The 27,103-nt window shown below is 46.2% G+C and overlaps 1 protein-coding gene and 1 long non-coding RNA gene across 2 annotated transcripts; one reads left to right on the plus strand and one right to left on the minus strand.

Moving 5' to 3' along the window:
* Positions 1–2,898: 2,898 nt before the first annotated feature.
* On the minus strand, positions 2,899–14,790 carry LOC148685428 (uncharacterized). Its single transcript, XR_015950688.1, has 2 exons — positions 14,690–14,790; positions 2,899–3,046 (listed from the first exon to the last, which is right to left on the minus strand). It is a non-coding gene; the product is annotated as an uncharacterized LOC148685428 (long non-coding RNA).
* LOC118087767 (protein BTG3) lies at positions 6,556–23,733 on the plus strand. The gene is made up of 5 exons (XM_035120729.3): positions 6,556–6,678; positions 16,580–16,776; positions 19,783–19,920; positions 20,593–20,833; positions 21,272–23,733. The coding sequence occupies exons 2-5, from the start codon at positions 16,604–16,606 to the stop codon at positions 21,440–21,442; spliced, it is 723 nt and encodes a 240-aa protein (XP_034976620.1). The 5' UTR covers positions 6,556–6,678; positions 16,580–16,603; the 3' UTR covers positions 21,443–23,733.
* The last annotated feature ends 3,370 nt before the right edge of the window (positions 23,734–27,103 follow it).

The following is a 27,103-nucleotide window of genomic DNA, read 5'->3' on the forward strand; positions in this document are numbered from 1 at the left end:
CAGATCCTGAAGCTGAGGCGCCAATACTTTGGCCACCTCATGAGAAGAGAAGACTCCCTGGAAAAGACCCTGATGTTGGGAAACATGGAGGGCACAAGGAGAAGGGGACAACGGAGGACGAGATGGTTGGACAGTGTTCTCGAAGCTACAAACATGAGTCTGACCAAACTGCGGGAGGCAGTGGAAGACAGGAGTGCCTGGCGTGCTCTGGTCCATGGCGTCACAAAGAGTCAGACACGACTAAACAACTAAAACAACAACAACAACCCCCGACCCATCCCCATTAAGAGGTTTCAAGCCTACTGATATCTCCTTCCTGCTAAGCGAGCAAGGCACTCAAATCTGAAAATGGAGTTATTAGAAGATATAAAATCTACAAGGACAGAGCTGTGTTACAGTGTAGCTCAGTGGGAGGGCATCTGCTTTGCATGTGGAAGGTCCCAAGTTCAAATCCTGGCAAGGTCTGAAAACCTGGAGAGTTGCTGCCACCCAGTGTGGACAATACCAAGCTAGATGGGTCCACATTCTGACTCTGTGTGAGGCAGGTTCTGTGCAAGGCTAACCCTGCCTACTCAGAAATAGGTCCTACTGAGTTCAGTGGGACTTACTCCCGGGTATGTAGGGTTAGGGTTGCAGCTGTACCTGCCTGCTGCAGCGAAACCAAAAGAAGTTATCTGAATGGAAAGGAAGCCAAGGATTATGAGCAGGTCCTACAACAAAATGTTGCCGCGTGGCGTGTTCCATACCCTCAACACCCAGGTTCCACCCCATCCCCGCAAAAGTCTGTCTGTATTCCATGTCATGGGAGTTAGTCACGTAAGAAACTAATAGTGCAAAGTAGGAATTTATTAGCACAGGAATTAACACATTCCTCTAAGACAGGGTTCACCAAACTTGGGTCTCCAGTTGTTTTTGGACTACAGCTTCCATCATCCCTAGGTAGCAGGACCAGTGGTCAGGGATGATGGGAATTGTAGTCCCTAAACAGTTGGAGAGACCCAGGTTTGGGAAAGTCCGCTCTAGGAATTACTAGAAGGGTGGAAAACCTGTGTATCGAATCCAACTCCCATCAATTTCAGCCCGCATGGTAGAGATGATGGGAGTTGTAGTCTGGCAATGAATGGACACGTTAATTCCCACTGAACTGGCTACTTGCCTCAAGAAGGATATTTTGGAATGTTTAGAAAAGGGCAGACAAAATGATTGAGGGGATGGAATGGCTTGCCCAATGAGGAAAGGTTGCAGCATTTGGGAGTTTTTAGTTTACAGAAAAAGCAGGTAAGAGATGGCATGATATATAAGTTTATGCTAGGCATGGAGGGAACAGAGTCAGAGAGAGAGAGAGAGAGAGAAGTCTTCCTCTCTCATACATAACACTGGAACTCGGGGACATCCAAGCAACAGATAAAAGAAAGTGTTCTTCTTCATGCAGTTAAACTTTGGAACTCACTGCCACAGGAGTCAGTGATGGCCACCAACTTGGGGGCTTTAAAAGAGAATTGGGCAAATTCGTGGTGGGCAAGGCTATGCATGGTAACTAGCTGCAACGGCTATGCTGTGCTTTTACAGCTGGAGACAGCAAAGTGTTGAATATCATTTTCTGGAAACCACAGGAAGGAAGGGAGCACTTGGGCTTGGTCCTGCTTGCAAGTTTCCTAAAGGCACCTGGTTGGCTGCTGTGAGAACAGGATGCTGGACTAGAGAGGGGCTACTGGCCTGATCCCGCAGGCTCCTCTTACATTCTCCTGACTAGAGCAGGGCTGACGAATCTGTGGCCCTCCAGAAGTTGCTGAGCTCAATCTCTCATCAGTCCTGGCCAGTATTAGGTACCAGGAGGCAGGGATGATGGGAATTGTGGCTCAGCAACATCTTTATCATGGCAAGTTCCCCATCCTTGCTTCGCAAAAGGCAGAAAAGGTCATGTTTCCCTGGTGGGTTGGTGCAGTTATAGGAAAGGATTTAAATTCACTCCAAACTACAGTACTCAGAACTATCACCCTGCCCTGTTTCTTTGTTGCGTCTAAAAACAGACTAGTTACAGGTAGGTAGCCGTGTTGGTCTGAGTCGAAGCAAAATAAAAAAATTCCTTCAGTAGCACCTTAAACACCAACTAAGTTTATATTTTGGTATGAGCTTTCGTGTGCATGCACACTTCTTCAGAATCTGAAGAAGTGTGCATGCACACGAAAGCTCATACCAAAATATAAACTTAGTTGGTCTTTAAGGTGCTACTGAAGGAATTTTTTTATTTTGCTAAAAACAGACTGTTACAGATGTTTGAAAGGGAGCTGCATGGAATTTTCAAGTGACAAGAAACATTTCTTCTTTCAACAAAGCTATTTCATTTAAAGAAAAGAAGTTTCCTTCTCTTGGTTAATATGGGCTGCTGAAATCAGCAGTATTCGAATCATCAATGGCATTGCACTTGGGTGATTTTAGATTCTGAATTGAACACTGTAAGCTTAAAGTGTGGGCCCTGGGGGCACAATTAACAACTCCACACTGAATAGAGCTCCAAGAGCTGAGTGGATCTTCACCTCTGCAGATTGAGTGGGGATAATCTGGCAGATCTGCCTGAGCTAATCAGACACTTGATTAGATTACTGAATGTTCTTCTTCCTGACCCCATTTGCCCCCAAGGGTAATTGGCCCCTTCCTAGACTTACTTCCTCACTCTTCAATGGGTCTTGGGGCGGGGGGGGGGGGGGAGAGGTCCTTGCTGTCTCCATATTTCCAAAACAGCAAAAGGTCTTCTGGTTATACCTTAAAACCCCCAAAACCTAATATATATTACAAGTACGTAATGCAAAAACCCTGGTGTGGTTTCTCTTAATTGTGGAAGTTAACATAAAGCATGTGTTTGGGTAGGGGTCAAATTGAAAAGAAGAACACGATAACTTCTAATTTCTCAGAGCTTTATGTGCACATGTGTGGTGTTAATATAGCATCCAAACAGTTTTGGCCAGGTATGGAATCCATTTGATGCTCCTTAAATAAGATGGGAGACTGCAGAGCGTTTCTTGGACTAGGCAACACTTGTAAGAACCTGTGTAATGACAAAAAGGAAGAGCTGTATTGATCGGTGGATACATTACTTTGTCAACTGCAAAAAAATTGTTGTGCTCCCATTTCTAATTTTCTTCCCAGAAAAACTGAAGACAAAGATTTTTCAGAATAAAAAAACAAATAAATGAGGCATAAGCTTTCATGTACTACAGATTCATGAAGCATTATTCTGAATTATAGGTATTTTTATACATGGGTTGGTGGGGGTGGTAAATAGCGAGAACTTTAAAGTGCCACAGGACGCTTTGCAGCCCTTTGCTGCGAAAAGACTAACACAGAAACTCCTGGAAATGCATTTTAAGTGCCTGTTGTGCCATTCGAGTAACATGGTAAACATAAAGGTGAGCCTGGACTGCGAGGAACATGTATTTGCAAACACAGGTATTAGGTAAGAGACAAAGGAGGAGTCCAAGGGTACCTCAATAAACTAAGGCTGCAGCCCTAACTCAATTTACCTGGATGTAAGCCCCCATTGAATTCAGTACAGTTTACTTCTGAGTAGACACAGGATTGTGCTGTAATGCATTTACTTTTCACAGAAACTGTTTGCTATTTTCTTCTTCTGCACAGGCTGGGTACACACTCCTGTTTACTCTGCATCCAGTGTGTTCCCACTGCTGGTTTGGGAAGCAGAGTACGCATGGCATTGGACACAAACCCATGCCCATCCTGTCAAAATATTCCATCTTGATCTATCTTCTCCCCCAAAATCAGTTTCAATCCAAATTGAGAAAATAATAATAATAATAATAATAATAATAATAATAATAATAATAATACCCTGCCCATCTGGCTAGGTTTCCCCAGCCACTCTGGGCGGCTCCCAACAGAATTAAAAGCACAATAAAACATCAGACGTTAAAAACTTCCCTAAACAGGGCTGCCTTCAGATGCCTTCTAAAAGTCAGATAGTTGTTTATTTCCTTGACATCTGATGGGGGGGCGTTCCACAGGGCGGCTGCCACTACCAAGAAGGCCCTCTGCCTGGTTCCCTGTAACCTCACTTCTTGCAGCGAGGGAACCGCCAGAAGGCCCTCGGAGCTGGACCTCAATGTCCGGGCTGAACAATGGGGGTGGAGACGCTCCTTCAGGTATACTGGGCCGAGGCCGTTTAGAAAAGTCATGGCCTAGCTGTGTTTCGAGTAAGGTGTGCCTCCTCTGGATATTAGCAAGAGGAAATCAGGACTGGCCGCAGATGCACTGGTGGTTGTTGTCAGTCCATACATCTTAAGTGAAACATATAAGACAGGGTCTCCAAACTAAGTCCCGGGGGCCGTATGCAGCCCTATCGCCTTCTAAATCCGGCCTGGGATTCAGTATGTTTTTACATGAGTAGAATGTGTCCTTTTATTTAAAATGCATCTCTGGGTTATTTGTGGGGCATAGGAATTCGTTCATAATTTTTTTCAAAATATAGTCCGGCCCCCCACAAGGTCTGAGGGACAGTGGACCGGCCCCCTGCTAAAAAAGTTTGCTGACCTCTGATATAAGAGAATATAAGCCCTTATAAGATAGGTACTGACGTAAAACGAAATGAAGTGTGTTCAAGTGTGTTGTAGCCAGAACTGTGCGATCCTCAGACCATTGCATATTGAGCAGTGGGGGTTTCTCCTCCGTGGTCCAGGTATAAAATCTCTTTTGCAACCATAAGGGCTTGCAGTGTCCACTTTTGTTGCCCTACCATCCATCCCCATCCTACAGGAATATCAATGTAAAAGCACATGGTCATCTGCAAACAGGAAAGATTTTCACCGATACCAAATTGATGCAGGCAACAACTTTGGACCAAAAAGAATCTGACAAAGCCAAACCACATGCCTCAATTGACATCTGTACGAATGCCCTTCTATACAAACATTGTCGAGTCCAATATACTTGGAATGCTACTTTTTGCCAGATCAATCTCAATTTCACATCCAAGGAAACATTCCATATGGATTCTAAAGCAATTTGTTTATAACAACTTCCAGTTCCCTATTCCACACGTCTCCACGACACCTTCCCAAGTTGGTCTAGATGGGCCACTGGCCTAATCCTGCACCTTCTTTTTCATTTCATTCTTAAATCAGCCTGCCTAAACAGGCTCAATCTGGACACACTATTTGATTTCACCTGCTTCTAAATCTGTTCTCTAAGTTTATTGTTTTAAAATCATTTTTAGAGGCTTCCCCATGTTTTAAAATACGCTTCCCTTCTTTTTCAGCTGTATTATTGTATCACAGATATGTTTGCGGCCCTGGGATCCTCTGGGAGGGAAGAGCAATGTTTAAATAAATGTAATAAATGAAACAAGGTAACTAAACAAAATGTACCTGTTCCTACTAAAGCTCATTTCCAAGTACAGCAACGTTTGTTCTAGGAGCCTGAAGCCTTGACAGTCACACCTCGATCCTTATCTATAATACAGTGGTACCTCGGTTTAAGAACAGTCCGATTTAAGAACGATTTGGTTTACAAGCGTCGCAAAACCGGAAATAGTGTCTTGGTTTGAGAATTTTACTTTGGTTTAAGAACGGAATCCGAACGATGGAAGAGCAGCGGCTGGAGACCTCATTAGAGAAAGCGTGCCTCGGTTTAAGAATGGTTTTCATTTAAGAATGGACTTCCAGAACGGATTAAGTTCATAAACCGAGGTACCACTGTACTAGTAGTCCTGAGACAGCTGGATACCAATCAAATTGTTATCTAATATAATAACATTATTTTTATAAATACATCGGTTAACTACAATAACCTATTATTTTCAATGTACTGTATACAAGTTTTCCCCCTCCCGGTTCTGTTTTGTTTTTCTGCATGGGTGCTATTCTTTTTCTTCTTCTTTGCATCTTATCTTACTCTGTGCACTTGAAATTATGTACTTTTTATATTTCAATAAATAATATTACATACATACAGTGCTTTTTTCTAAAAAAATGTTTAGGAGTACTCTCATTTTGACTCAAGAAAATCACCATTTTATAGTTCAAATGGGGAAAAATAAATGCAGTAAATGGACAAAAGTACAAAGATTCACAAAACGTTTAGAGGTATGCGTTCCCCTGCGTCTCCCCAGAAAAAAAGCACTGTATACATATAAACTGCAATGGGGAGGTGTTATTGCTTTGCCTGTTACTATGCCATACATTTTTGTGCTTTTCTTTTGCAAACTGCCCTGTGATCCTCAGATAAGATAAGGGGTGTGTAGAAATTAAATAGATTAAATTAGAAAGAATCCCTTTCTTCTCCCACCCGCCCTTTCCTCCTATTGTCATGTTGATCTCTTTGTCCAGAGATCTGTACAGCGCCTAGCAAATTGAAGCACCCCCCGCAGCACTGCCGGTCACGCCCCCTGTGACGTCTCCCTCCCGCCCTTCCCAAACCTTCTACCCCTCGCCCTGCACGCTGGAAGGTCCCACGTGGCCAGGATCTCCTTTTATGGTCGCTGACGCGGCGGCCGCGCAGGGAACCCCCGCCTCTTCCCCCCCCCGCTCTTTGGTCCCGCCTCTCATAAGTCAGAGGATCCAGGAAGAGGCGCGCACAAACCCAAGAGACCGAAACAAGGCAGCCGCGTGGTCGGGCAGAGCGGAGAGGACCAGAGATCGAGAGAGAGCGCGCACGCTGCATTGTCGGGTAAGGCTGATGCGGGGGCGAAGCGGGGCGCTTCGATGCGGGGTTCTTTACTCCGGGTACCTCTTTTTTTCCCCTCGAGAGCTGGAGTTTTTTCCTTCCGTCTCCTTCCAGGGGAGTGTTTGGCGGTTGCGATGGGGAAACTATTCCTGGAATTCTGGGTTTCTTCAAGGGATTGAGGCACACCTCCGCTAGACCCTCGTTCTTCCTAAAACGTTTCCCATAGAGCTTCCTCTTTCCACTGAATTAAGGGGGCCGATCCGGTTGGTTTTCTGTTTGGTATGGATCGGGCTTTCCCCCTGGATTTCTCATTCCCCCCCCCGCTTCCCCACTCCCCGATCGTCTTACCTTTCTCTCCCCGATAGTCCCTCCCCGCTCCCCAAACAAAATTTCATTTCTGCCTGTCCGACTCTCCCGACCTCCAGATCGGCCCCAAACGTTCCTGGCATCGCATCGACGACCCCCTCCCCCCGGGCGAAGAATTATTGCTTAGCTGTCCGGTTTTCTTTTTAAATTACTTTTTATTTACCTCGAACGCTCTCGATCCCCGTCATTGCCGAAACATTTCCTCCTGGATTTGACCCACCCGCTGTAATATCTCCGTCCCTAAAAATAGACATCGGATCCTGGATTGGGGGAGAGGTCGTGTAGGATTTTTTATTTCGACGCCCTCCCTTCTCCAGTCCCCAACCCACTTTAAATTCCCCATCGCTGGTATTTTCTATTGCTGGCATTGCTATCTGTGCCTGTGCCGTTCTCTCTCCCCCCCGCCCGCACAGTTTCATCCTCCAGATCTGACTCAACCCTGTTTCATCTTATCGTCCCCCCCGGAGCCATCCCGGCACTACACCGGCGACCACCTCCACTCCATGCGCATTCCCAGCCCTAATTCCCGGGCGGCGTTATAACATGCGTCCGGTCTTTAACAATCGCACACCTCAAATCTACCTGAACTTTGCGTTCAAATCTACCTGAACCCTGTTTCATCTTATCGTCCCCCCCGGAGCCATCCCGGCACTACACCGGCGACCACCTCCACTCCATGCGCATTCCCAGCCCTAATTCCCGGGCGGCGTTATAACATGCGTCCGGTCTTTAACAATCGCACACCTCAAATCTACCTGAACTTTGCGTCTCTCTCTCTCTCCCCCCCACATTGCTTTGTCTGGTTCCCAAATCCTCCTTTCCTCTTCGTGTCTATTCCTTCCCCCGTTCCCCTTTCACATAGGGGGTGAAAAAGTGGCTCGTGGCGCCTTAAAGGTTATTGCACGACCCTCCCCGTGCCCATCGGAAGGACACGCAGAGTTCAGTGGGTCGCCATCCTCCCAGGGACGTGCGTAAAGGATTTGCAGCCTTGGGGTGCGAAAGGCCTTGAGGTGCTCCAAAGACTCCCGTATGTTTAGACTACCGGCTCTTTCGGCCGTGACCTTCATCCTAGCCCGATCTCGACACCCCATATTTTCCCCCTTTCCCGACCTCGGTACCCACTTCCCCCAGGTTACCGATTGCCAACCCACTCTGTGCGTATTTCCTCCTCTGACGCTCTTTATTGCCTTCCTGCTCCTTTCTGAAAGCTGATGAAACTGTCCTGTAGTTTGTTTTGCAACTTTCATTTAGATCAGTGCCTGGAGTGAGACGGGAGAACGGCCTTTGCCTCCCCCCTTCCTCGCTCCGCTGGGAACTTTATTGTTAAACAAATTGTTAAACACATTCCTATGCTCCCTCCTGTGTGATTTGGTCGGTGTGTTGTGTGGGGATCTATTGAGCTGTTTGTTTTGATGTCGCGCAGGAATCTCAGGTGGGGAGAGCGGTCTTGCACCTGGGTCCTGCTTGGTGTCTTCTCTGGGCATCTGGGGTTGGTCAGATCCACCTGCAGTTTTCAGTTGCCGAATCCTTGTTTTGCATCCTCTGTGTGCTAACAGAGGAGGGTTCTCTGTTGTTGAGGGAAGTTTGGGGAGGTGTACTGCCCCGTGGAAACGGTGTTCCCCTTGAAAGACACATTCTCGGAGAATAGGTCCAAGGGAATGTGTCTCTCAATGGAGCTCCATTTTCAGGGAGAGCTTACCCCCCCCAGCAAGTATATAAATGCTAAGCAGATTTTAAGATGTTTTTAGGACAGAACCCAAGGGTGTAATGGTACTGCAAATCCATTTCTACATTTGCTGAGGAATTGGGGGTTGTCTTTAGCTACCGTACCTGCTGAGTCCAGATTTCCCATTATGCAGTGTGGATTTGTGCCTGCCTGCCGGCAATGCAATCAATATGGCTTGTTTATATACCCTCTTAAATAGTTACATTTTGGGGGCATGGTTTTTGGGATTCTCTCTTGGTGAATGTGTTTTGTTTTGTTTTAAATAATTTTTATTGTAAACATTTTAAATCCATACCAATTATCAACATTACAATCAAATACCTTCCCCCCATTTCTCCCCCTCCCCCTCCCCCCCCGGAACTTCCCCCAGCTCCCATAAATGACCCTCCAGGTCAGGCATCCCCAAACTTCGGCCCTCCAGATGTTTTGGCCTACAACTCCCATGATGCCTAGCTAACAGGACCAGTGGTCAGGGATGATGGGAATTGTAGTCCAAAACATCTGGAGGGCCGAAGTTTGGGGATGTTTTACCATTGTAAATGATATTTTTATAATGTTCAAGTTCATATTCTACTTAAAAAATTGTGTATGTTTATTCAAATCCTGCCAGTGGTTCTAAGTCTCTTTGTTGTTTATTCAGATAACTTGTAAAAAGTTCCCATTCTTCCTTAAAGTCCTGATTGTCCATTTCGCATAGCTCGTCAATTTTTCTTGCCATTGTTCCTTCATTGGTATTTCTTCTTCCTTCCATCCTTGTGCTAGGTAAATTCTTGCTGCAGTTGTAGCATACATACATAAATTCTTAGTCTTCTTTGGCATTCTTTGATGAATGTGTTTGAGGCAGGTGGTAGCTGGGGTTTTTGGTGACTTACACAAGACTGGAACAAAGAGTTTGTTGCAGAGGTGAGATCTAAATATTAGGCTTTTTAGGGCTGGTGTGTACAGTACATTGTTGTTAGGTCCTTGTGAGCTGTTCTGCCCATTCCTGGCTGCACACTCACTTTGCATGTGTGTGCATCTAGGATGTCAGGTGGAGAGATGCTATTGAGGCTCATTCATGGATGTCCTGGCAAGTGGTCAAATCAAGTGCAGTATACGGTAAATAACTGCATATAGGGAAGTTTTTAAGTATAGGGAAGTTTTTAATGGTTTATGTTTTTCCGTGGTTGTATATGTGTTGCAGGTTGCCCAGAGTGGCTGGGGAAATCCAGCCAGATGGATGGGACATATATATTAAAAATATTATTATTGTTATTATTATTAATATTATCTTCAAGTGTCTCAATCCTCACAGGGATGAGGAAGCTGCGGCCCTCCAGATGTGGTTGAATCCAATTCCCACCAGCCCTAGGCAGCATGACCAAAGGCCTGGGGATGATGGAAGTTGTAGTCTAGCAACAGTCTGAGTGCCCACAGTTTCCCCATCCTTTCCCTAATACAAGTCCCATTTTCTTAAGGAGGGAAAGAATTCCTAGTGGGTTACATCAGTTTGAGATTTTGTGATTTGTTGCATTTTGGTGTCTCTGTTTGAAAGCATTTATTTTTTTCATCAACCTTAAGCCAATGGTCTTGCTACCTTTGGATGCAAATATGCATTTGGGGACCATTCTGCATGTACTTTGCATGGCAACAGTCCTGCTATTGCAACCCCCCCCCCCCCCCCGCCAGCAAGCTGTGACCCAGTAGGTAGTAGCTCTTCCCTGCCCACAAGATAAAGCTAAATGGTGCATTTGGGGAAGTGGTTGCCTAAAAGGGCTGGCAATGAACATCTCTTGCGGTGCATTTGTTCCTTCCAGGTGACATGAATTCCTGAATATCTGTTAAGGCCCCACCCCATTCCCTAAAAAGATAACTAAACAGAAAAGGTGCCCCTTTTGAATGCATTAAAAGCCTGCTAAATCCCCATGTATTCACCTAACGCAATCTGTATAAAATGCATGTTTCATTGTTGATGGGCTTAGATAAGGTGTCTGAAGGCTTTCTTTTTTATCTGCTGTGTGTCTCACCCTGGCCTCTCACCAGCATTTTTTATTTAAAAAATCAATTGTTTCTGAATGGCTCCTGTATTGCCCCAGGAGAGGGTGGATCTTGCTAAATTAGCATCTGTATCACAAGGTTTCTAAATGGCCATTGGACAGCTGCTGGGAGATCAAACAATTAATTTGTTTGCACTTTTGGGAGGGTTGAGGATGAATCCCCATGTCATTGCTTATCAAACTTGTGCTTTCCAGAGGTTTGGGGGGGGGAGAGAATTCCCATCAGTGTGCTGGCAAAGGCTAATGGGAATCGTAGTCCAACACATCTGGAGGGAGGCCCCAGGCTAAAGAAATCTGTTTTAAGTGTTGTGTTCAGTTGCTTGCTGTTTTATAGCTTCTGGATTAATGTTTTAGCCCAGGCATAGGCAAACTGGGCGCTCCAGTTGTTTTGGGACTACAACTCCCATCATCCCTGACCACTAGTCCTGTTAGCTAGGGCTGATGGGAGTTGTAGTCCCAAAACACCTGGAGCGCCCAGTTTGCCTATGCCTGTTTTAGCCTCTAGAACTGAGCTTCCCAAACTTGGGTCTCCAGCTGCTTTTGAACTTCAACTCCCATAATCCCTAGCTGGCTGGTCAGGGATGATGGGAATTGTGGTCCCAAACACAGCTGTAGACCCAAGTTTGGGGAAACCCTAATCTAGAAGCATGGTTATTGTTTGTAATGCCTGGGTTATAAATAGGATAACCTCCATATGTGCATAGCCACCAGAAGATCATAATAAAACCACACACACATTGACTATAAAATAGTACAGTTGGAAGGGACCCAAGGGTCATCTAGTCCAACCCCCTGCAATGCAGGAATCTCCACACACTGCCCTCCATCCAATTTTGAAACCAGACCCTGCTTTAGCTTTGCGATCAATGCTGGTGTTACTTAGTGTGCTTCCTAGGTGTAGAACATCTCGGTGCTACTTACCCTAACCTTGCAAGTAGGCCAGCATGATTTCCTCTTGTACAGTGGATTGTGCAAGGTGGGGAACACTGAAATGGAGAGGAATGGTGCCTTGCAAGAAACCATTCAGTAAGTTAGCTGGGATTGAAAAGAGGATGGAGGAGGAAAGATTTGCTTTTTGTTCCCCGTGAGGCAGAAAGCGAAAGAGGGAAGTGGGGAAAGCCCCACTGCCCAAAAATTCCTGTGGGGTGAGACAAGTGGGAAGTCATTTTCCAGAATCCCCTTTATTTGGGGAGGGCAGAGGAGAGCACAAAGGAATTCCCAGTTCACCTTTTCTCTTAGGTTGAGTGGGAAGTGACTGACAATCTCTCTCTCTCTCTCTCTCTCTCTCTCTCTCTCTCTCTCTCTCTCTCTCTCTCTCTATCTATCTATCTATCTATCTCTCTATCTCTCTCTCTCTCTCTCTGTGTGTGTGTGTGTGTGTGTTTGTGTGCCTAGGAACAGGTGTCAGATTTGGCAGTTGAAAAACAGCAGTTGCTCAGGCAGCAACCATGACTGGTTTGGATATGCGTGCCTCTGCATTATAGTTGGGCCATCTGAGGTCCTAGGACAGGTGTGGGGGGACCCATGCCCCTCCAGATATTGTTGACCTGCCACTCCCATCACCCCTGGCAATTGCCTGTGCTTTCTGGGGCTGATGGGAGTCATAGTCTAGCAACATCTAAAAGACCAAGGACTCCCCCACACCCGAGTTACAACCTGGTTCCAAAATTTGATATTTGCGGAGCTGAAAAGAACCCCCAAAGTGGAACTGATCACATTTTAAGTGATCCAAAAAAAATCTGGATATTTTTAAAAAGTGGTGTGTTTGTCAGGTTTTTAAAAATGTTTTTAGGGTGGATTTTCCGGCTTCCCTGGTGGGAAGATTTTTTTTATTTCTGGTTTTGGTGATCCTGTAAGTTATGTGCATATATGTTTTGCCAGGAATTGAAGCTTCCTTTCCCAGCCCAGTATTAGCTTCCACTTCCAAAGTAGTTTGTGGGACCCCAGTGCCCTGTTTCTGTGCTCTGCAATGTTTACCATTTCCAGGAAGCTGCTTTGTGTCATTGTTTTGGCTCACTCTCCCTATGATATCATTTGATTTTTTTCAATGTGACTCCAGAGTCGGTGATAAACGCAGGTGAGCTGATAGACGCTGCAGATAGCTTGCTGAGCTAATGATACTTGGCAGGTTTTGTGGCTTGGAGGGGTGAGGTGGGTGAACACTTAAAAACAGATGCCTCTCCTCCTTACAACCTTGGGACCTGCGTAATGGCTTGCCTTTCTGGCAAATAATGCCGTGCTTTATTCTTATCTGTCCAGCAGGTGCCTTGCTCAGGTGGTGTGTGTGTGTGTGTGTGTGTGTGTGTGTGTGTGTGTGTGTCCTCCTGGCCGTGTTTGCTGGAGATGGTGGTCGTTGTGGTTAACCACCACCTGTTCCTCACACCTGGCCTTGCTGCTTTCTCCTTTGTTATCCTCAAGGCTAGCCTGTAAGGTACTATAATCCAGGCTTCTCTTTGATGGCTGTCTGTAGGCAGTTCACAAAGCGTGTGTACTGCATCAGTCAAGACCAGCCCTGTCATTAGACAGGCAAAGTGGCCTGCTTTGGGAGTCTGACCTTTGCACTCTTTCAAAAGAGATGCAGATGGTGAGTGAAACGATTGCTGGTTATTTCCCACCCCCCCACCCACCCCCCCCGTGTGTGCATGCGAGTATACTTACACACGTATAAGTGTGCCAGCCACGTGGACTTTGCCTTAAGTCCCACATTGCCTTGGGCTACCTCTGCTGCTGCTAGAGCACCAGAACAGGCCTGTTGTATACTGGGTGCAGTTCAAGATGCCGTGCTTCTAAGGCCTGCACTGGTGGGCTGGGGGACAAATGACCCTCCAGATCAGGCATCCCCAAACTTTGGCCCTCCAAATATTTTGGCCTACAACTCCCACGATCCCTAGCTAACAGGACCAGTGGTCAGGGATGATGGGAATTGTAGTCCAAAACATCTGGAGGGCTGAAGTCTGGGGATGCCTGCTCCAGATCATGTTGGGTTCCAACCCATATCAACCCTGGCTCTGGGGGTGATAGGAACTGTAGACCAGCAGCAACTAGAGGCAGTGTTTGAAACTTACTGGCCACATTTTGCACCGGGCTATCGGCCACTTGTGGTGCGTGATGTCTCCACTATCTGGAGGTGCATGCTTGGGGACCTTAGGATCTTGCCTGTTTCCACACACTAATACCACATCCTGTAGATTTTTTTTTGATATTTTCTCTTCGCAGTCAGAACAAATTTCAGGTAGCATAAAGACTCACGAGCCATCGGGCCCCTAACTGGCCAGTAGACATTCCATTTTGGAAACTGTAACCTTGGTTTTAGGAGCCATTTGACACCTAGCTTATATATCTGGGTTTTTAACAGTGTGGCATCTAGACTAGCTTTCCAGGATCATAGGAAACTCCTGTCATGCACAATGGGCCGTAGCTTGCCTGCTTTGGATGCAGAAAGTGCCAGGTTTCAACTCCCAGCATTAGGCTGGGAGAAAGATCTCTGTCTGAAATCTTGAGAGCTACTGTCGGTCATTGTGGACAAAACTGTTACAGAGGGACCCAAGGTGTGACTCTGTTTAAGTCATGTTCAGTTCTGACTCTTGTGCTCCTATATAGATTCTGCCCACATTTCACTCAGCTGACGCTTCGGGGGCAGAACCTGCTTCCATGTGTTTTGGAAGCATAGGGCTGGGGTTATGATGGGCAACAACATTGACCATTATTTCCTGATTTGCAACATTCATTTGCCTCTCTCTCTAGCCAAGCTAAACACAGCTGGGTGCGAGGGAGCCTTCTTTCTTTCTGCATCATCAACAAACCATAAATCTCTTGCCTTGCCCCAACTGCCTTGTGCAAGAGATCGCAGCTTTGTACGGATGTGTGTGAACGCAAGCAGACTTACCCAGTCACGTGCCTGTGTTGATAGGAAGAGGTTTCCAGCCCACACATGGCCCTTTCTCTTTTTGTTTTGCTGCTTCGAGGCCCAGCCCCTCCTGTTGCAACCTTTTGCAACCAACTCAGTGTGTACTTCTGTGTCCCGTCAATGGCAGGTAATCTGCTTGCAACAAGCTGTTCCCGGAAACTGAGAGGGCCAGCCCAGTGGAGGGAAGAGCTTGTGCATACAAAATAGCATGGCTGAGGATCCAAGCGGTGGTTGTTCTTATCTGGAGTGTGTGTGTGTGTGTGTGTGCTGTTTGGGTGGGGGCTGGAGGGAGGGGGAAAACCACACACTCATGTGGTCCTGAGTGGTAATTGATCGGCGGGAGAAGTAAAATTCTTTGTACCATCGGTATCAATCGAGAGAACTGGCAGAATGTAGGGCAGGTAGCTTTGGCACCCTGAATGCTCCTGAACTGAAACTCCAATCAGTCCCCACCAGTGTGGTAAAAACTTGCAAGGCCAAAGTCTCTCCACACCTGAGAGCATTATAGAGTGTTAGAATCTCAAATATACTGTATATTGACAAATGGTACCTTAAAAACCTATGTTACAGTCACTAAAATGGAGTATCTTTTCTTGTTCTTCTTCATCAACATCATCATCATCATTTCTATACTGTTTTATATTTTAAAGGAAAACTCTCAAAGCAGTTTACAACCCGTTAAGCCATCAAATAAAACAATTCAGAACAAGACAAATTCAAACTTCAAGGAAAATATTTAAGATCCTTCTCTAAAGTGGCATTTTGCTTCCCTCATACTTCTTAACCTGCTTAATTTATAGTACCCTAGCAAGCCAATGTGGCATAATGGTTAGAGGGTTGCAATAGGACTTGCAAGGCCAGGGTTCAAATCCCTGGACTCTGCCATGAAGCTCACTTGGTTGCCCTTGGGCCAGTTACAGCCCCTTAACCTACCTCACAGGGTCGTTGTTGGGATTAATTGGGGAGGTGGGTGAACTGCTTGGAGAAAAGGGGCCAGCCAGATGGAGATGTCGGGCACCAACCTGGCATCCAGAGATCTCCACATGGTGCCATTTGGTGATTAGATTTTATACCTGAGTTTCTGACACTGGGTGGGCCTTGTGAACTTTGTTAAGAGCCTTCTCACCCACCTTCTTCATGGTTCTCCTTAACTAAGAAGGCTCTCCCCCTTTTAAAAAAAGATAAAGAGTTTTTGACCTCTTTCCTCTAGGGCACAGGGGAGTGCTATAGTTAAGAGACATGTTTGTTATTGATAAGTATGTTGACCCACAAGCATTCTCCCCCATCGCAAATGCCCTTTTGGCTGTGTTGTAATTCTCTTCCTCCTCCTTGACCCAAGGATGGATGGGTTGTGTGAATAATACCAAGCTAGAGAGTCCTAGATGGCCGCAAGCATCTTGTTCAAACGTTTTCCCCAAACTCGGAGCCAGTGTTTTGTCAAAAAGGTTGCCTACTCAGCTGAATTGGTATGAGAGTAACAGGGCAGACGGGGTTGGGCTATATGACCTCTGGGTGACCCCTGCAACAACCTTGCCTGTTTTCGTCTGTGTGCCTGGGCCATTGTTGTTACCCACTTGCAGGAGCCCTGATGTAACAGCCCTACAAGTTCTCCCTCGGTGACTCACTTCTGCTTCATAGGCCCGAGTCACTATTTTGTGGTCCTGGTGTTGCAAGCTTTTAGAACAAAGAGTTTCCTCGTGCTGTGCGGGAACACAGCTCTCTCGAATCTGTTCCTTGCAAATTGAAGGACCATTTCTTTCGGCACAAAGTGACTTTTTAGAGAGTTTCCCCACTCCCTACACTGGAGCCCTGTGCTGCATTATTTGTAGGGCTCAGTCGCTGAATGGGTTTTCTTCTTTTCTCCCCCAGGACGTACACAGCGAAGGGTCCAAGATGAAGGAGGAAGTGGAGAAAGCAGTCTGGTTCATCTCCCGCGTGATGGATCGCGACCGGAAGCTGGAGAAGGAAAAGTTGGAGCGTTTCAGGGAGAGCCTGACCACGATCCTGTGTGAGCGCTACAAGGACCATTGGTATCCAGAGAAACCCTGCAAAGGGCAGGCTTACAGGTAAACAAGGAAGTTGGTTTTTTTTATGAACTAAAATTGGAATACTGTCAACTGATGGAAGAGTTTTCAGCAAGCAGTCTTTCGGACGGTTAATTAAGTTGACATTCACATTGTTACCAAATATCGTGTTATTACAAAACCTCAACATTTGTGGGCTGCTGATTTTAACCCGATTTGGGATTCATTTGAATGGAGAGCAGCATAGAAATTCACTAAATCAGTTCCCTTTCTGAATGCCAACAGGCTTGTTCACACATTACATTGGGTGAAAGAGTACACTTCATACAGCTCGGTGGTTGCCACACCCAGGGCCGTCTTAATCTTATGTGGCGCAGGGATCCGCTGGGCGTCCCCCACCCCCACGGGGGTCCCCCCATCCTCTGTGCCTCTACGGCCATAGGATGCCTTTGCAGCCTGCCCACGTGGCTTGCTGGTGGGAGTGCGCAGCCCGGGCAGGTCCTTCTGAAAGGAGCGAGGTGCGCAGGCCGGCCTGGCGTTTGTGTCAGAGGGCTGCCTTAGGGGGTAGAGGGGTGGCTGCTTCCTGCTGGGAAGGTGGCGCTTGGTGCTCCACGCGGGTGGGCGAGCGACATGATGGCGCCCCCACGCCGGGGTCTGGATCTAGAGGCACTGCTGGCATGGAGCAGCGGCTGGGCGGGTGGCTACTTCCCAGAGGAGCGCTGGGTGCCTGAGTGTCTGGCGTGGCCTGCTGGCCCTGCTGGCCAGCACCGTCCCAGCTACATCCCCAGCACCCTTTCCCGCCTTCAAGGCAGCTTTGTTGGAGGCATGGTGATCTGCGCCCTGAGGATAATGGATAATGGGAGTTGCAGGCTAAGCAGTATCTAGAGGACCGCAAGCTCCTTATTAGTGCTGAAGGTTAGATTGTAAGCTCCTTGGGGCAGGGACTTTGTAAAGCACTCTGCACAGTGATGGTGCTATGTAAGTTAAATAAACAATACACAGCTGCTAGAGTAGACTAGCCCTTCCCATCTCCTTTCTCCTCTTTTTGTTCTAAATAGGAACCCATGCTGATCGTACTAGTGCTACCCAGCATAGGCTGAGGCATGTTCTATACGTGGACACCCTACTTATAGAGTAGTGGTCTTACAGGGTACTTTTTGCACTCCCTCCTGATTTTCATTGCCTTAAAGAAAGGGATAAAAAGAGCTCGTGCTTTTTGCCAATAACCATGAGGGCTAGCCACTTGGCTAAATACATTTCGCATTTAAAGGAGAGAAGGGAAGGAATAGACTGAGAGCAAGCGGTTGTGTTCCCTGCTTTGCCTCAAGATCCCAGACATTGTTAGTCACCCTCGACTCTTGTCTGTCTGTTTGTCGAGGATGAGGCAACGATCGGATGCCTCTTTATGGCGGCAGTTGTTTGCAGAGCTAGCTGCAAAATAACTGTATTGTACCTCTCAAGGCTATTTGTGTAGCTGATAGAGAACTGCGGTTTACAAACCAGTTGGCTGCTGCTACGCCTGTGTCACCAGCCTGCAGGTCAGCTGGAAGCTTTGTTTGCAAGGACTCTGTCTGGAGCTTGTTGTACTACAGATTATAACCTGGCAGTCCTTGTTTTATAATATTACAAATTGCTGTGGACACAGAGTACCCGAGTGGCAGAGCATGTTCATTTCAAGCAAATCCTGCTGAGCTTAGTGGCAATTATTTTCTGACTTTGTGTGCGCACGTCGAGAACAAATGTTCGAGTCAGCCAGCAAAAGTAGAAATGTTAGATTCACCCAGCAAAATTGATTTGGTCATAAGATTCTGGGCAGACAATTGCAAAGGGCACAACCTACAGATAAGGCTTTATAAGGGGGTGGAGCAAATTTGCAAGCATAGTCCTGCATCGGTTATGATAGTGAGTTTAACTGTTGCACTCAGTTTATATTGCCCTCCTCATAACACAAGCATTCTGGGCAGCTCACAAAAATAGAGGGGAAACGGTCTGTCAGGGAACCTGGTTCTAAGCTGTTCCGAACATCAGAGCATCTTAGGTTGGCCCTGGAAATGGAACTGGGAGGCAGCAGGGAGATGGAGTTGGATTTGCGTGTCGGATGTTGGCAACCAGCCACAGTAGAGAACTATATAGCCTTTCATGTCTTGCTTCCCAGAGACATCTAGTTTGCTGGAAACAGGACCTAGGAAACTTATTATATTGAGTCAGGCCACTGGTACATCATGCCCAATATTATTCACTCAGACAGGCAGCGACTCTAAAGGATTGCAGACAGGTTTGTTTGTTTGTTTGTTTCTTGGCCAGCTCCACCTGGATCTTGAACTTGGGATCTTCTGCATGCAGAGCACCTATTTATCTAAACCCCAGATGCTGTACTGAGCAGGGCAATTTTTATGCATTTGGGATTGCAGCCTCAGAATAGTTTAGGCATTTCGACGCTTGTGACGTGTGTTTCCAGGACATGCCCTATGCCCACAATGGCCCCTTTTAAAAACTGTTCTTAATTCTGAATTTTAAACTGTGACTTACTGGTGAAGGACGGGCAATAAAAACAGTAAGTCTAATGGTGATGATGATTTGTAAGATGCTATAGATAGGGGTATACTTGTTAAATAATTATGCATATTTTTATAGTTATAAAATATTTAGAATTGTAAGGTGAAAGGGATTATGGTCTATGTGTATTGCATAAGTTTTCGCGGGCTTTTGTGGATCTAGGTTCCCCCCCACACCCATTGTGTTTAAAAAAATGTGCATTCAAAATGCTGATTCAACAGCCCAGGAAATGATGTATTCAAAATGTGAAAACGGAAGTGCTGGCAACCTTGAATATGTATAAATAGTTGGTTTGCCTCTCTTGAGCAGACTAAAAAGGTCTCTTCAATTTCTGACAAAGCAGAATAAGAATAAGAGCAAATTATGCTAATCTTCTTTGGGATGTGCGGGTGTTTCTCCCCAGTATGGGAATGCAAGTTTACCTGCTGTGCCTGATCACCAAATCTTGTTCTAAATCTAAGCCCTTTCTGCATCGTCTCTGCTTCCTCGCAGGTGCATCCGAATAAACAGGCAGTATACCAAGGATGACGCCATCCTGAAAGCCTGTATGGAGAGTGATCTCGATTACTCGGCATTGACATTGAAAGGCGCAATTACAATCTGGATTGATCCTGGCGAGGTTTCCTGCAGGTGAGTGCATTCGACGGAACCGTCCCTTTAAAAAAGCAACAAGCCCGTAGGTGAGTCATAATAGAAAGCACCCTTCGAAAGAGGGATTCCCCTTCATGTTGTGTAAAGTACTTATGTTAAAAGTTGGATTTTTAATTGAGCACCAGTAATTCTTGTTCAAACTGAGGCTGATTTAGATCATTGTATTTTTCAAACTTGGGGCACCAGTTCTTAAAGTTATGTAGACGCGCATGTAACTGATCACCTGGAGCATAGATTTTCATTTCCTTCTTTATTTCCATACCCCCCCCAACCACATTACAAAAGTAAGATTGATTAAATGCAAATTAGCCCCCCCTCCCTGCTTGAACAGCATTTCAGGATTCAGATAACGTTTCTCTAAAGCACGGTATCTACAATAATTCTAACTTTTCCTTTACGGCATTTATTGTTTTCTATAATGTATGATTAAAACAAATTCCCCCATTCACTGGATCCACACTTGAGCTTTCTCGATTCAACTTGCATTTTCCATTAAAAAGACCAAGCCATCGTTGGAACTGTTCCCCGCCTGCAAAATAAAACATAAAAAACCTGCCTGTCTTCCTTCCAATGGAAGCTTGTGAGTGTAAATAGAGGGAAAGCGCTTCCTTCCAGTGTCTGACCCCTACCTTCCTTCTCCCCCCACCCCAGGCTTGGTGAGAACAACCGCCCCTTCACAGTGAAGGAGGATAAGGAAGAGGAGGAGGAGAGAAGAAAAAGCAGCAGCAGCGGCAAAGCAACGCCCGAGTCAGAGACGTCGGACTATCACTCCGAGTCTCCTTCGGAGTCGCCCTGCGAGTGCGCGTCCTCCTCGGAGGACGAGGGTCCCGGAAAGCGTTCTGCCGCGAAGACATCGCAGATTAAACCAGGGGGAGCAAATCTCCCCAAACAGGTAAGCTGATAGGAGAGAGGCTGGGAATCTGGTTCTGTACTGTGCGTTTGCTTCTAGGCAGAATGTAATTTTATGCAGTGTTTTGTACAACAACAACAACAACAACAACAACAACAACAATTAATAATAAGTGCCAGAAGGCCCTCGGACCTGGACCTCAGTGTCTGGGCTGTACAATGGGGGTGGAGACGCTCCTTCAGGTATACTGGGCCGAGGCCGTTTTGGGCTTGAAAGGTCAGCACCAACCCTTTGAATTGTGCTTGAGAGCCAATGTAGGTCTTTCGGGACTGGTGTTATATGGTCTCTGTTTGGCTTTGTAATGTAGTCATTTATTTTACAGGCGAATGGCCTATGGCCCAAGCATTAATAAACTACACCAATATTTTGCATATTTAAGAAGTCATATTCTGACCTCTCTTCCCCCTCTTCCCCTTCCAGGAGCCCCATCGCTACCGCACGCCGTCTCCGCTTTGGGTCCCGCACCCGCAAGGCCCGGTCTTCACCTACTTCCCTTTAACTTACTATTACGTCCAGCCAACGATGCCTGTTCCCCGGAGACCCAACCCCAACATGTTGAAACGGCTGACAAAGCGAGCATCCAAATCCTGAAGACTGGGCAGAGCCTGGGGTGGTTGTGGGGTTTTTTTTGGGGGGGGGGAACCATAGTATTCCTTCGTGAAGGACACCAGGCTCCTAAGACTCCTCCTTGAGTCTGGAGAGGTTCCTTGAGAGGGGCTGGGCTGACCTTGTTTCTATGGTGTTAAACAACTGTAGCATTCCGATTTGTCTGATTAAGCACTTCCGGAAAGGAAGGGCTGTGTTTGCCAGTGGTTAGAGCAGGGTAAGGCGGGTGTCTGTGTTATATATATATATATATATATATATATATATATATATATATGTGTGTGTGTGTGTGTGTGTGTGTGTGTGTGTGTGTGTGTGTGTAGTGTGAATCTCGGCGCATATATATATTCACTATATATATAGTGTGTGTGTGTGTAGTGTGTGTAGTGTGTGTAGTGTGAATCTCAGCGCATATATATTCACTATATGTGTGTGTGTGTGTGTGTGTGTGTGTGTGTGTGTAGTGTGAATCTCGGCGCATATATATATATTCACTATATATATAGTGTGTGTGTGTGTGTGTGTGTGTGTGTGTGTGTGTGTGTGTGTGTAGTGTGCGTAGTGTGAATCTCAGCGCATATATATATATTCACTATATGTAGTGTGTGTGTGTGTGTGTGTGTGTGTGTGTGTGTGTGTGTGTGTGTTTCAGCTCTTTATATAGAGAGAAATGTGAAGCAGTGGGGCAAAGGACCTGCGATCTCCTAATTCTCAGTGGCTTTTCTCAAATAGGTTTTCTGTAGGCGCTGTGTGTTTATCCTGCACTTTAGAACTAAACCAGGGGCCCCCAAACTATGGCCCCCGGGCCGGATGCGGCCCAATTGGCCTCCCAATCTGGCCCGCGACGACCCCCGCCGCCCGCTGCCGCCGCCCGCTCTTAATGGCGCGCGGCGCGGCGGCGATCTTCAAAATCAGCAAAAAATCGCCGAAAATCCTTTGTGCGCATGCGTATGGGCCTCTCCCGACCCAGAAGAGGTCATTTCCGATGCACTTCCGGGTCGGGGGAGGCCCATACGCATGCGCACAAGCGATTTTCGGCGATTTTCTCCCCGACCGTGTGCGTGTGCGCATGCACACTGGCGCGCACTCCCCCGCCCTCCGGCCCGAAGCCCGGTAAGTCTGGGGACCCCTGAACTAAACGCTGCTCCTGCTGACCCCTTTTGCACTTTTATGGGAAAACATGCCATTGAATGAAAATGCGCTCTGTCTGCAGCAACCACAAGGAAGGTCAAAAAGCATTAGAGCAGAGGTGTGTGGGGATCTGTGGTCCTACAGATGTTGCCAGACTCCAGCTCCATTCAGCCCCCACCCCCAGCCCTTGGGCTGCACATGCGGGGGGGGGGGGGCTGATGTGACCCAGAGGGCTGCAGGGTCCTCCAACCCTCTGCTAAAGCCTCATTCCCTTGCTGTAGCTGCTCAGGTCTCCTTTTGCCACCACCCCCAGCTTCTGCAATGCACTCAGGCATCTCTCGCCTACATTTCAAGCTCTTCTGCAACTTAAGGAAAGGCTGGGGGAGCCTGTAGCCCTTCAGATGACCTTGTCTTTGGACTCCCAACTCCCAGCATGACCAGTGGGTGGGGGGAGGGAAGGTTGGAGTTGAGTCTGACATAAGGTCTAGAAATGGCTGGTGTTTTTTTTCCAAGCGCTGAGATTCATCCCAGCTGTAATCCTATGTGCATGTACTTGGGCAGTAAGTAAGTCCAGTTCACTCCAGCAGGCCTTACTTCTAAGTAGACATGCCTAGGATCGCAGTTTGAATGCATGCGCGCATATATATATATATGTATATGTATATATATATATATGTATATATATATATATATATATCACATAAACATGCCGTACTGCCTTGCACCTTTTTTCCTGGAAATACACACAGCTGCAATAATAATACTTACCTACCTCAAGAGATGCTCTTATCAAGTTATTATTGTTATTAATATCAAGTTGTTGTTGTTATTGTTCTTACTATTATTAATATTGCTGAAGGATTGTTGGCGCTTGACTGGACCTACTTCTTGTTGGGGAAAGTATTGTTGTTGCTGATAAAATGACAGATAATATATATATTTAGATATATATTATGTATTCTGTGAATAACAATTGGGAGCTTTGTAATTTATGGAATGAAAATGATTTTGTAAATATGGTACCTGCAGCTTGTTTTTACGCACCATTGATACAATGAATTTTGCCTTTTTTTACAAAAAGCAAACCTCTTTTCATTTTTATACAGCTTTTTAAAACTAATAAAATAAATGATGCAAGTAAAGGAGGCTAATGCTGTGTTTGTGGTTTGTGGATGATGATGATGGAAGTGTGGCCATTGTACATGGGCACCCAAAAAAGGAACTTTCAAAACAAAGCAAAAAGGGAAGTGTTTCCGTTCTAAAACAGACAGCTTTTGTCCCTCCAGATCTTGCTGGGTTACATCACATGGCCTGGAGACAGGCAGGCAGGTTGTGCATCCGCAGCAGTGACCAGAGGAGGAATGACCTCTGGGAGGAGCTCGGAGAGAAGAAACGCCATGGCAATTCTGCAGCAGCAGAACTGGATGCCTCCCTCTGCCCCAGCTGCAACAAATCATGTCTCTCCTGTATCAGTCTCTGCAGCCACAGCAGGTGCTGTAACACTCCAGTGGTTTGCCTTTACCCCCCAATGGTGCACTTTAGACGGATCCCAACGCACACACTTTTACTCTAGCCAAGTTTGAACCAAGGGAGCACTTTATAGCCTTTTCATCTAGCAAAGCTTATCCGCTTCCCCGACATGTTCTACAGTCATACCTCTAGTTACATATGCTTCAGGTTGCATACGACACGGGATAGGTACGTGCCGAACCCGGAAGTAATGGAACGGGTTACTTCCGGGTTCGGCAATTCACGCATGCGCAGACACACTGAACGATCATGCGTGTGCACAGAGGCGCCAAATCGCACGGGGAGCATGCGCAGATTCTGTGTTTCAGGGTAAATACTGCTCTGGGTGCGTACGGGACTCCGGAACGGACCCCGTTTGTATCCAGAGGTACCACTGTACATATTTCCTAGCTCTGCAATGGCCTTTTTGAGTGACCAGAGCCATATCCCAGGGGGCGATGGGATCCCATGGCCCTCCGATCAGCCCCATCCAGGATTTACCCCTCAGGGGTGATGGAAGGAGCTGTTATTGTCCCATTGGATTTCTTAACTGGGGGGAGGGGGGGGTTGATGTGACCCAGAGGGCTGCAGGGTCCTCCAACCCTCTGCTAAAGCCTCATTCCCTTGCTGTTGCTGCTCAGGTCTCCTTTTGCCACCACTGAGATTCATCCCAGTTGTAATCCTATGTGCATGTACTTGGCAGTAAGTAAGTCCAGTTCAATCCAGCAGGCCTTACTTCTAAGTAGACGTGCCTAGAATCACAGAGGCGTGGTATGTACCTTTGTTAACTATGAAAATCCTTTAATAAAAAAACAGCTACTTAAAAATAATAATAGGGTGCATCTTAAAATAGTGGTTGTAGCCCATTAGCAGCTGTGGGGGGGAGGGGGAGGAGGCAACAGGCTCCATTCCACAATTGCTGGCCAAGCGAAGCTGACCACATACTCCTTATATAAACGAAGTGGAGGGAATGTCCTCTTCGGAATTTTTCTTCCCCATGCTAATAATTCCTTGCACTCTGTTTGCCCTCCCGCTAGAGAAGAAACCTCAGCTGAAGGTTTCAGTGTTGTATCTGCCACAGCGCGCACCAGCCTGGTGTTCCTCCAGTCCAGATTGTTTGGACTGCAACTCCCATGAGCCCTAGGAAGTATGTGTTGGCTGGGGATGATGGGAGGCTGTATGGGATAATTATTCCAGAAAATATTGTAATTTCGAGGAGATAAGTGAGCTGACATGGCCAGCTCTTCCTGTCTGGTTATCTCTTCCTTACTCTGGTCACCTATGTTTTATTGCTTTCTCTATCCCTTGGAAAAAAGGTCTTTGGTGTGGGACCCGGCTTTTTGTCTTTGATGTAGAGTAGCTGGGCCCTAACAGGGACCAGCATCTATAAAATACCTAGTTTTGAATATAGGAGCTGGGAGTTGCCACAGAGCTGTGCAAAATAAGGCTACCTGCGAGTCACTTCGCCACATCTGCAGGGCTTCCCCGTGGCAGAATGAAGTGCTGCTTGGTAACGTATACAGGTGAAACTCTGAAAATTAGAATATCGTCGAAAAGTGCATTTATTTCAGTAATGCAACTTAAAAGGTGAAACCAATATATGAGATAGATGCATGACATGCAAAGCAAGATAGGTCAAGCCTTTATTTGTTGTAATTATTTGTCATTAGGTGGGTCAATTATAAATGGAATGTAATTAATGAAATGTAATAGCAATGTTTATTTTTGTATTGTAACTATTTGTTTTATTACTGTGGAATTTCCAAAAGAAAGCATTTGTAAAAATTAAAAGGAAAATAAAAAATAACAAGTTGCATTACTGAAATAAAGGCACTTTTCGACGATATTCTAATTTTCCGAGTTTCACCTGCATTTTACTTGCTGTTCAGAATAAAATCTGAAATCTTCTCACCCACTTGCGTTTGTATTGCTTCTGTTATAGAAAATTTAAGGGATACTTGCCCTGATAAAAGGGGCCGATTCCGGGCGGAACCCTGACCTTGACAGGACGTTATTTGAAACCCCTGTCGGAATAGAAGTAACAGAGACCAGAGTTCTAGCGAAAAGCAACGCGGCTGCTAAGCCCGATCAGTTTATTATAAAATTGAAGACTTGGCAACAGGGTTCTTACTCACACGACATTACGATGGAGAAGAGCCCTGAACAAAAGGACTTCTGAACATTTATAGGCTACAGTTTTGACACAGCACAAGACAATAGAACAAATAGCGTTATCCGGGTGCGGTGAAGGGATTATAGCGGGTGAATAGGGCGGCGGAAGGGAGGGGGATTTTCCTGAGAGGGTATGACATTGTCATCAATGGATACAAAAGGTGTTTTTCCAGGTGGTGGTTCTTGGGAGTTCCGTTAACGATAGGTGATGTCTTTCCCCCTTTATCTACAGGGCATCACGGAACTGTCGGGACCCACCTGATAAGATTCTATGGATGGAACATCTGTATGTATATTTGTCCTTGTCCTATAGCTTTATTTGCCTAATAAAATCATTTTCCTAAATTCAGGTGTGTCTGTGAGTTCTTATGTAAACATGTTGGGAAGACCTGTGGAGGGGGGTATACAGAGAGTTAGAGGGGAAACGTTCACGCGTATCTTAGGATACAGAAGTTGCAAAGGTAAAATGAAGATATACATTTCAGAGATACAACATTCATGGATCAAGACAAGATACAGATAGTTTTATAGCTCAAGCGTAACAAATGATTTCATAAGTTTTCCCCTGGGCTACATAGCTTTATTTTAGGTTGAAACATTTTGTTTCCCCTTTCGGAGAAGATTTGACAGGACCACGGCTTTTGTTATTCCAGGGGGGGTGTTATCAGTTGTTAAGGAAGCCTGCAGCGATCACATCAGGATTTTCTATGGTCGGTTAATGAGGTGTGTAGACAGTTCCACGTGACCGAGGTGGCTCTGCATGGCGGGGGCGTGTACAGATTTTGGCAGGCGTGAACGTTCCTTTTATTTTTATAACAGAGCAATTGCGTGATT

This window comes from Zootoca vivipara, chromosome 6 (genome assembly GCF_965207765.1).
Source record: "Zootoca vivipara chromosome 6, rZooViv2.hap1.1, whole genome shotgun sequence".
NCBI lineage: Eukaryota > Metazoa > Chordata > Lepidosauria > Squamata > Lacertidae > Zootoca > Zootoca vivipara.

Bases quoted from the DNA above. Each gene is read 5' to 3' on its own strand.
- LOC118087767 (XM_035120729.3), top strand. From the start codon at position 16,604: ATGAAGGAGGAAGTGGAGAAAGCAGTCTGGTTCATCTCCCGCGTGATG. The intron at 19,921-20,592 runs GTGAGTGCATTC...CCCCCACCCCAG, and splicing joins CCTGGCGAGGTTTCCTGCAG to GCTTGGTGAGAACAACCGCC. The intron at 20,834-21,271 runs GTAAGCTGATAG...TTCCCCTTCCAG, and splicing joins GAGCAAATCTCCCCAAACAG to GAGCCCCATCGCTACCGCAC.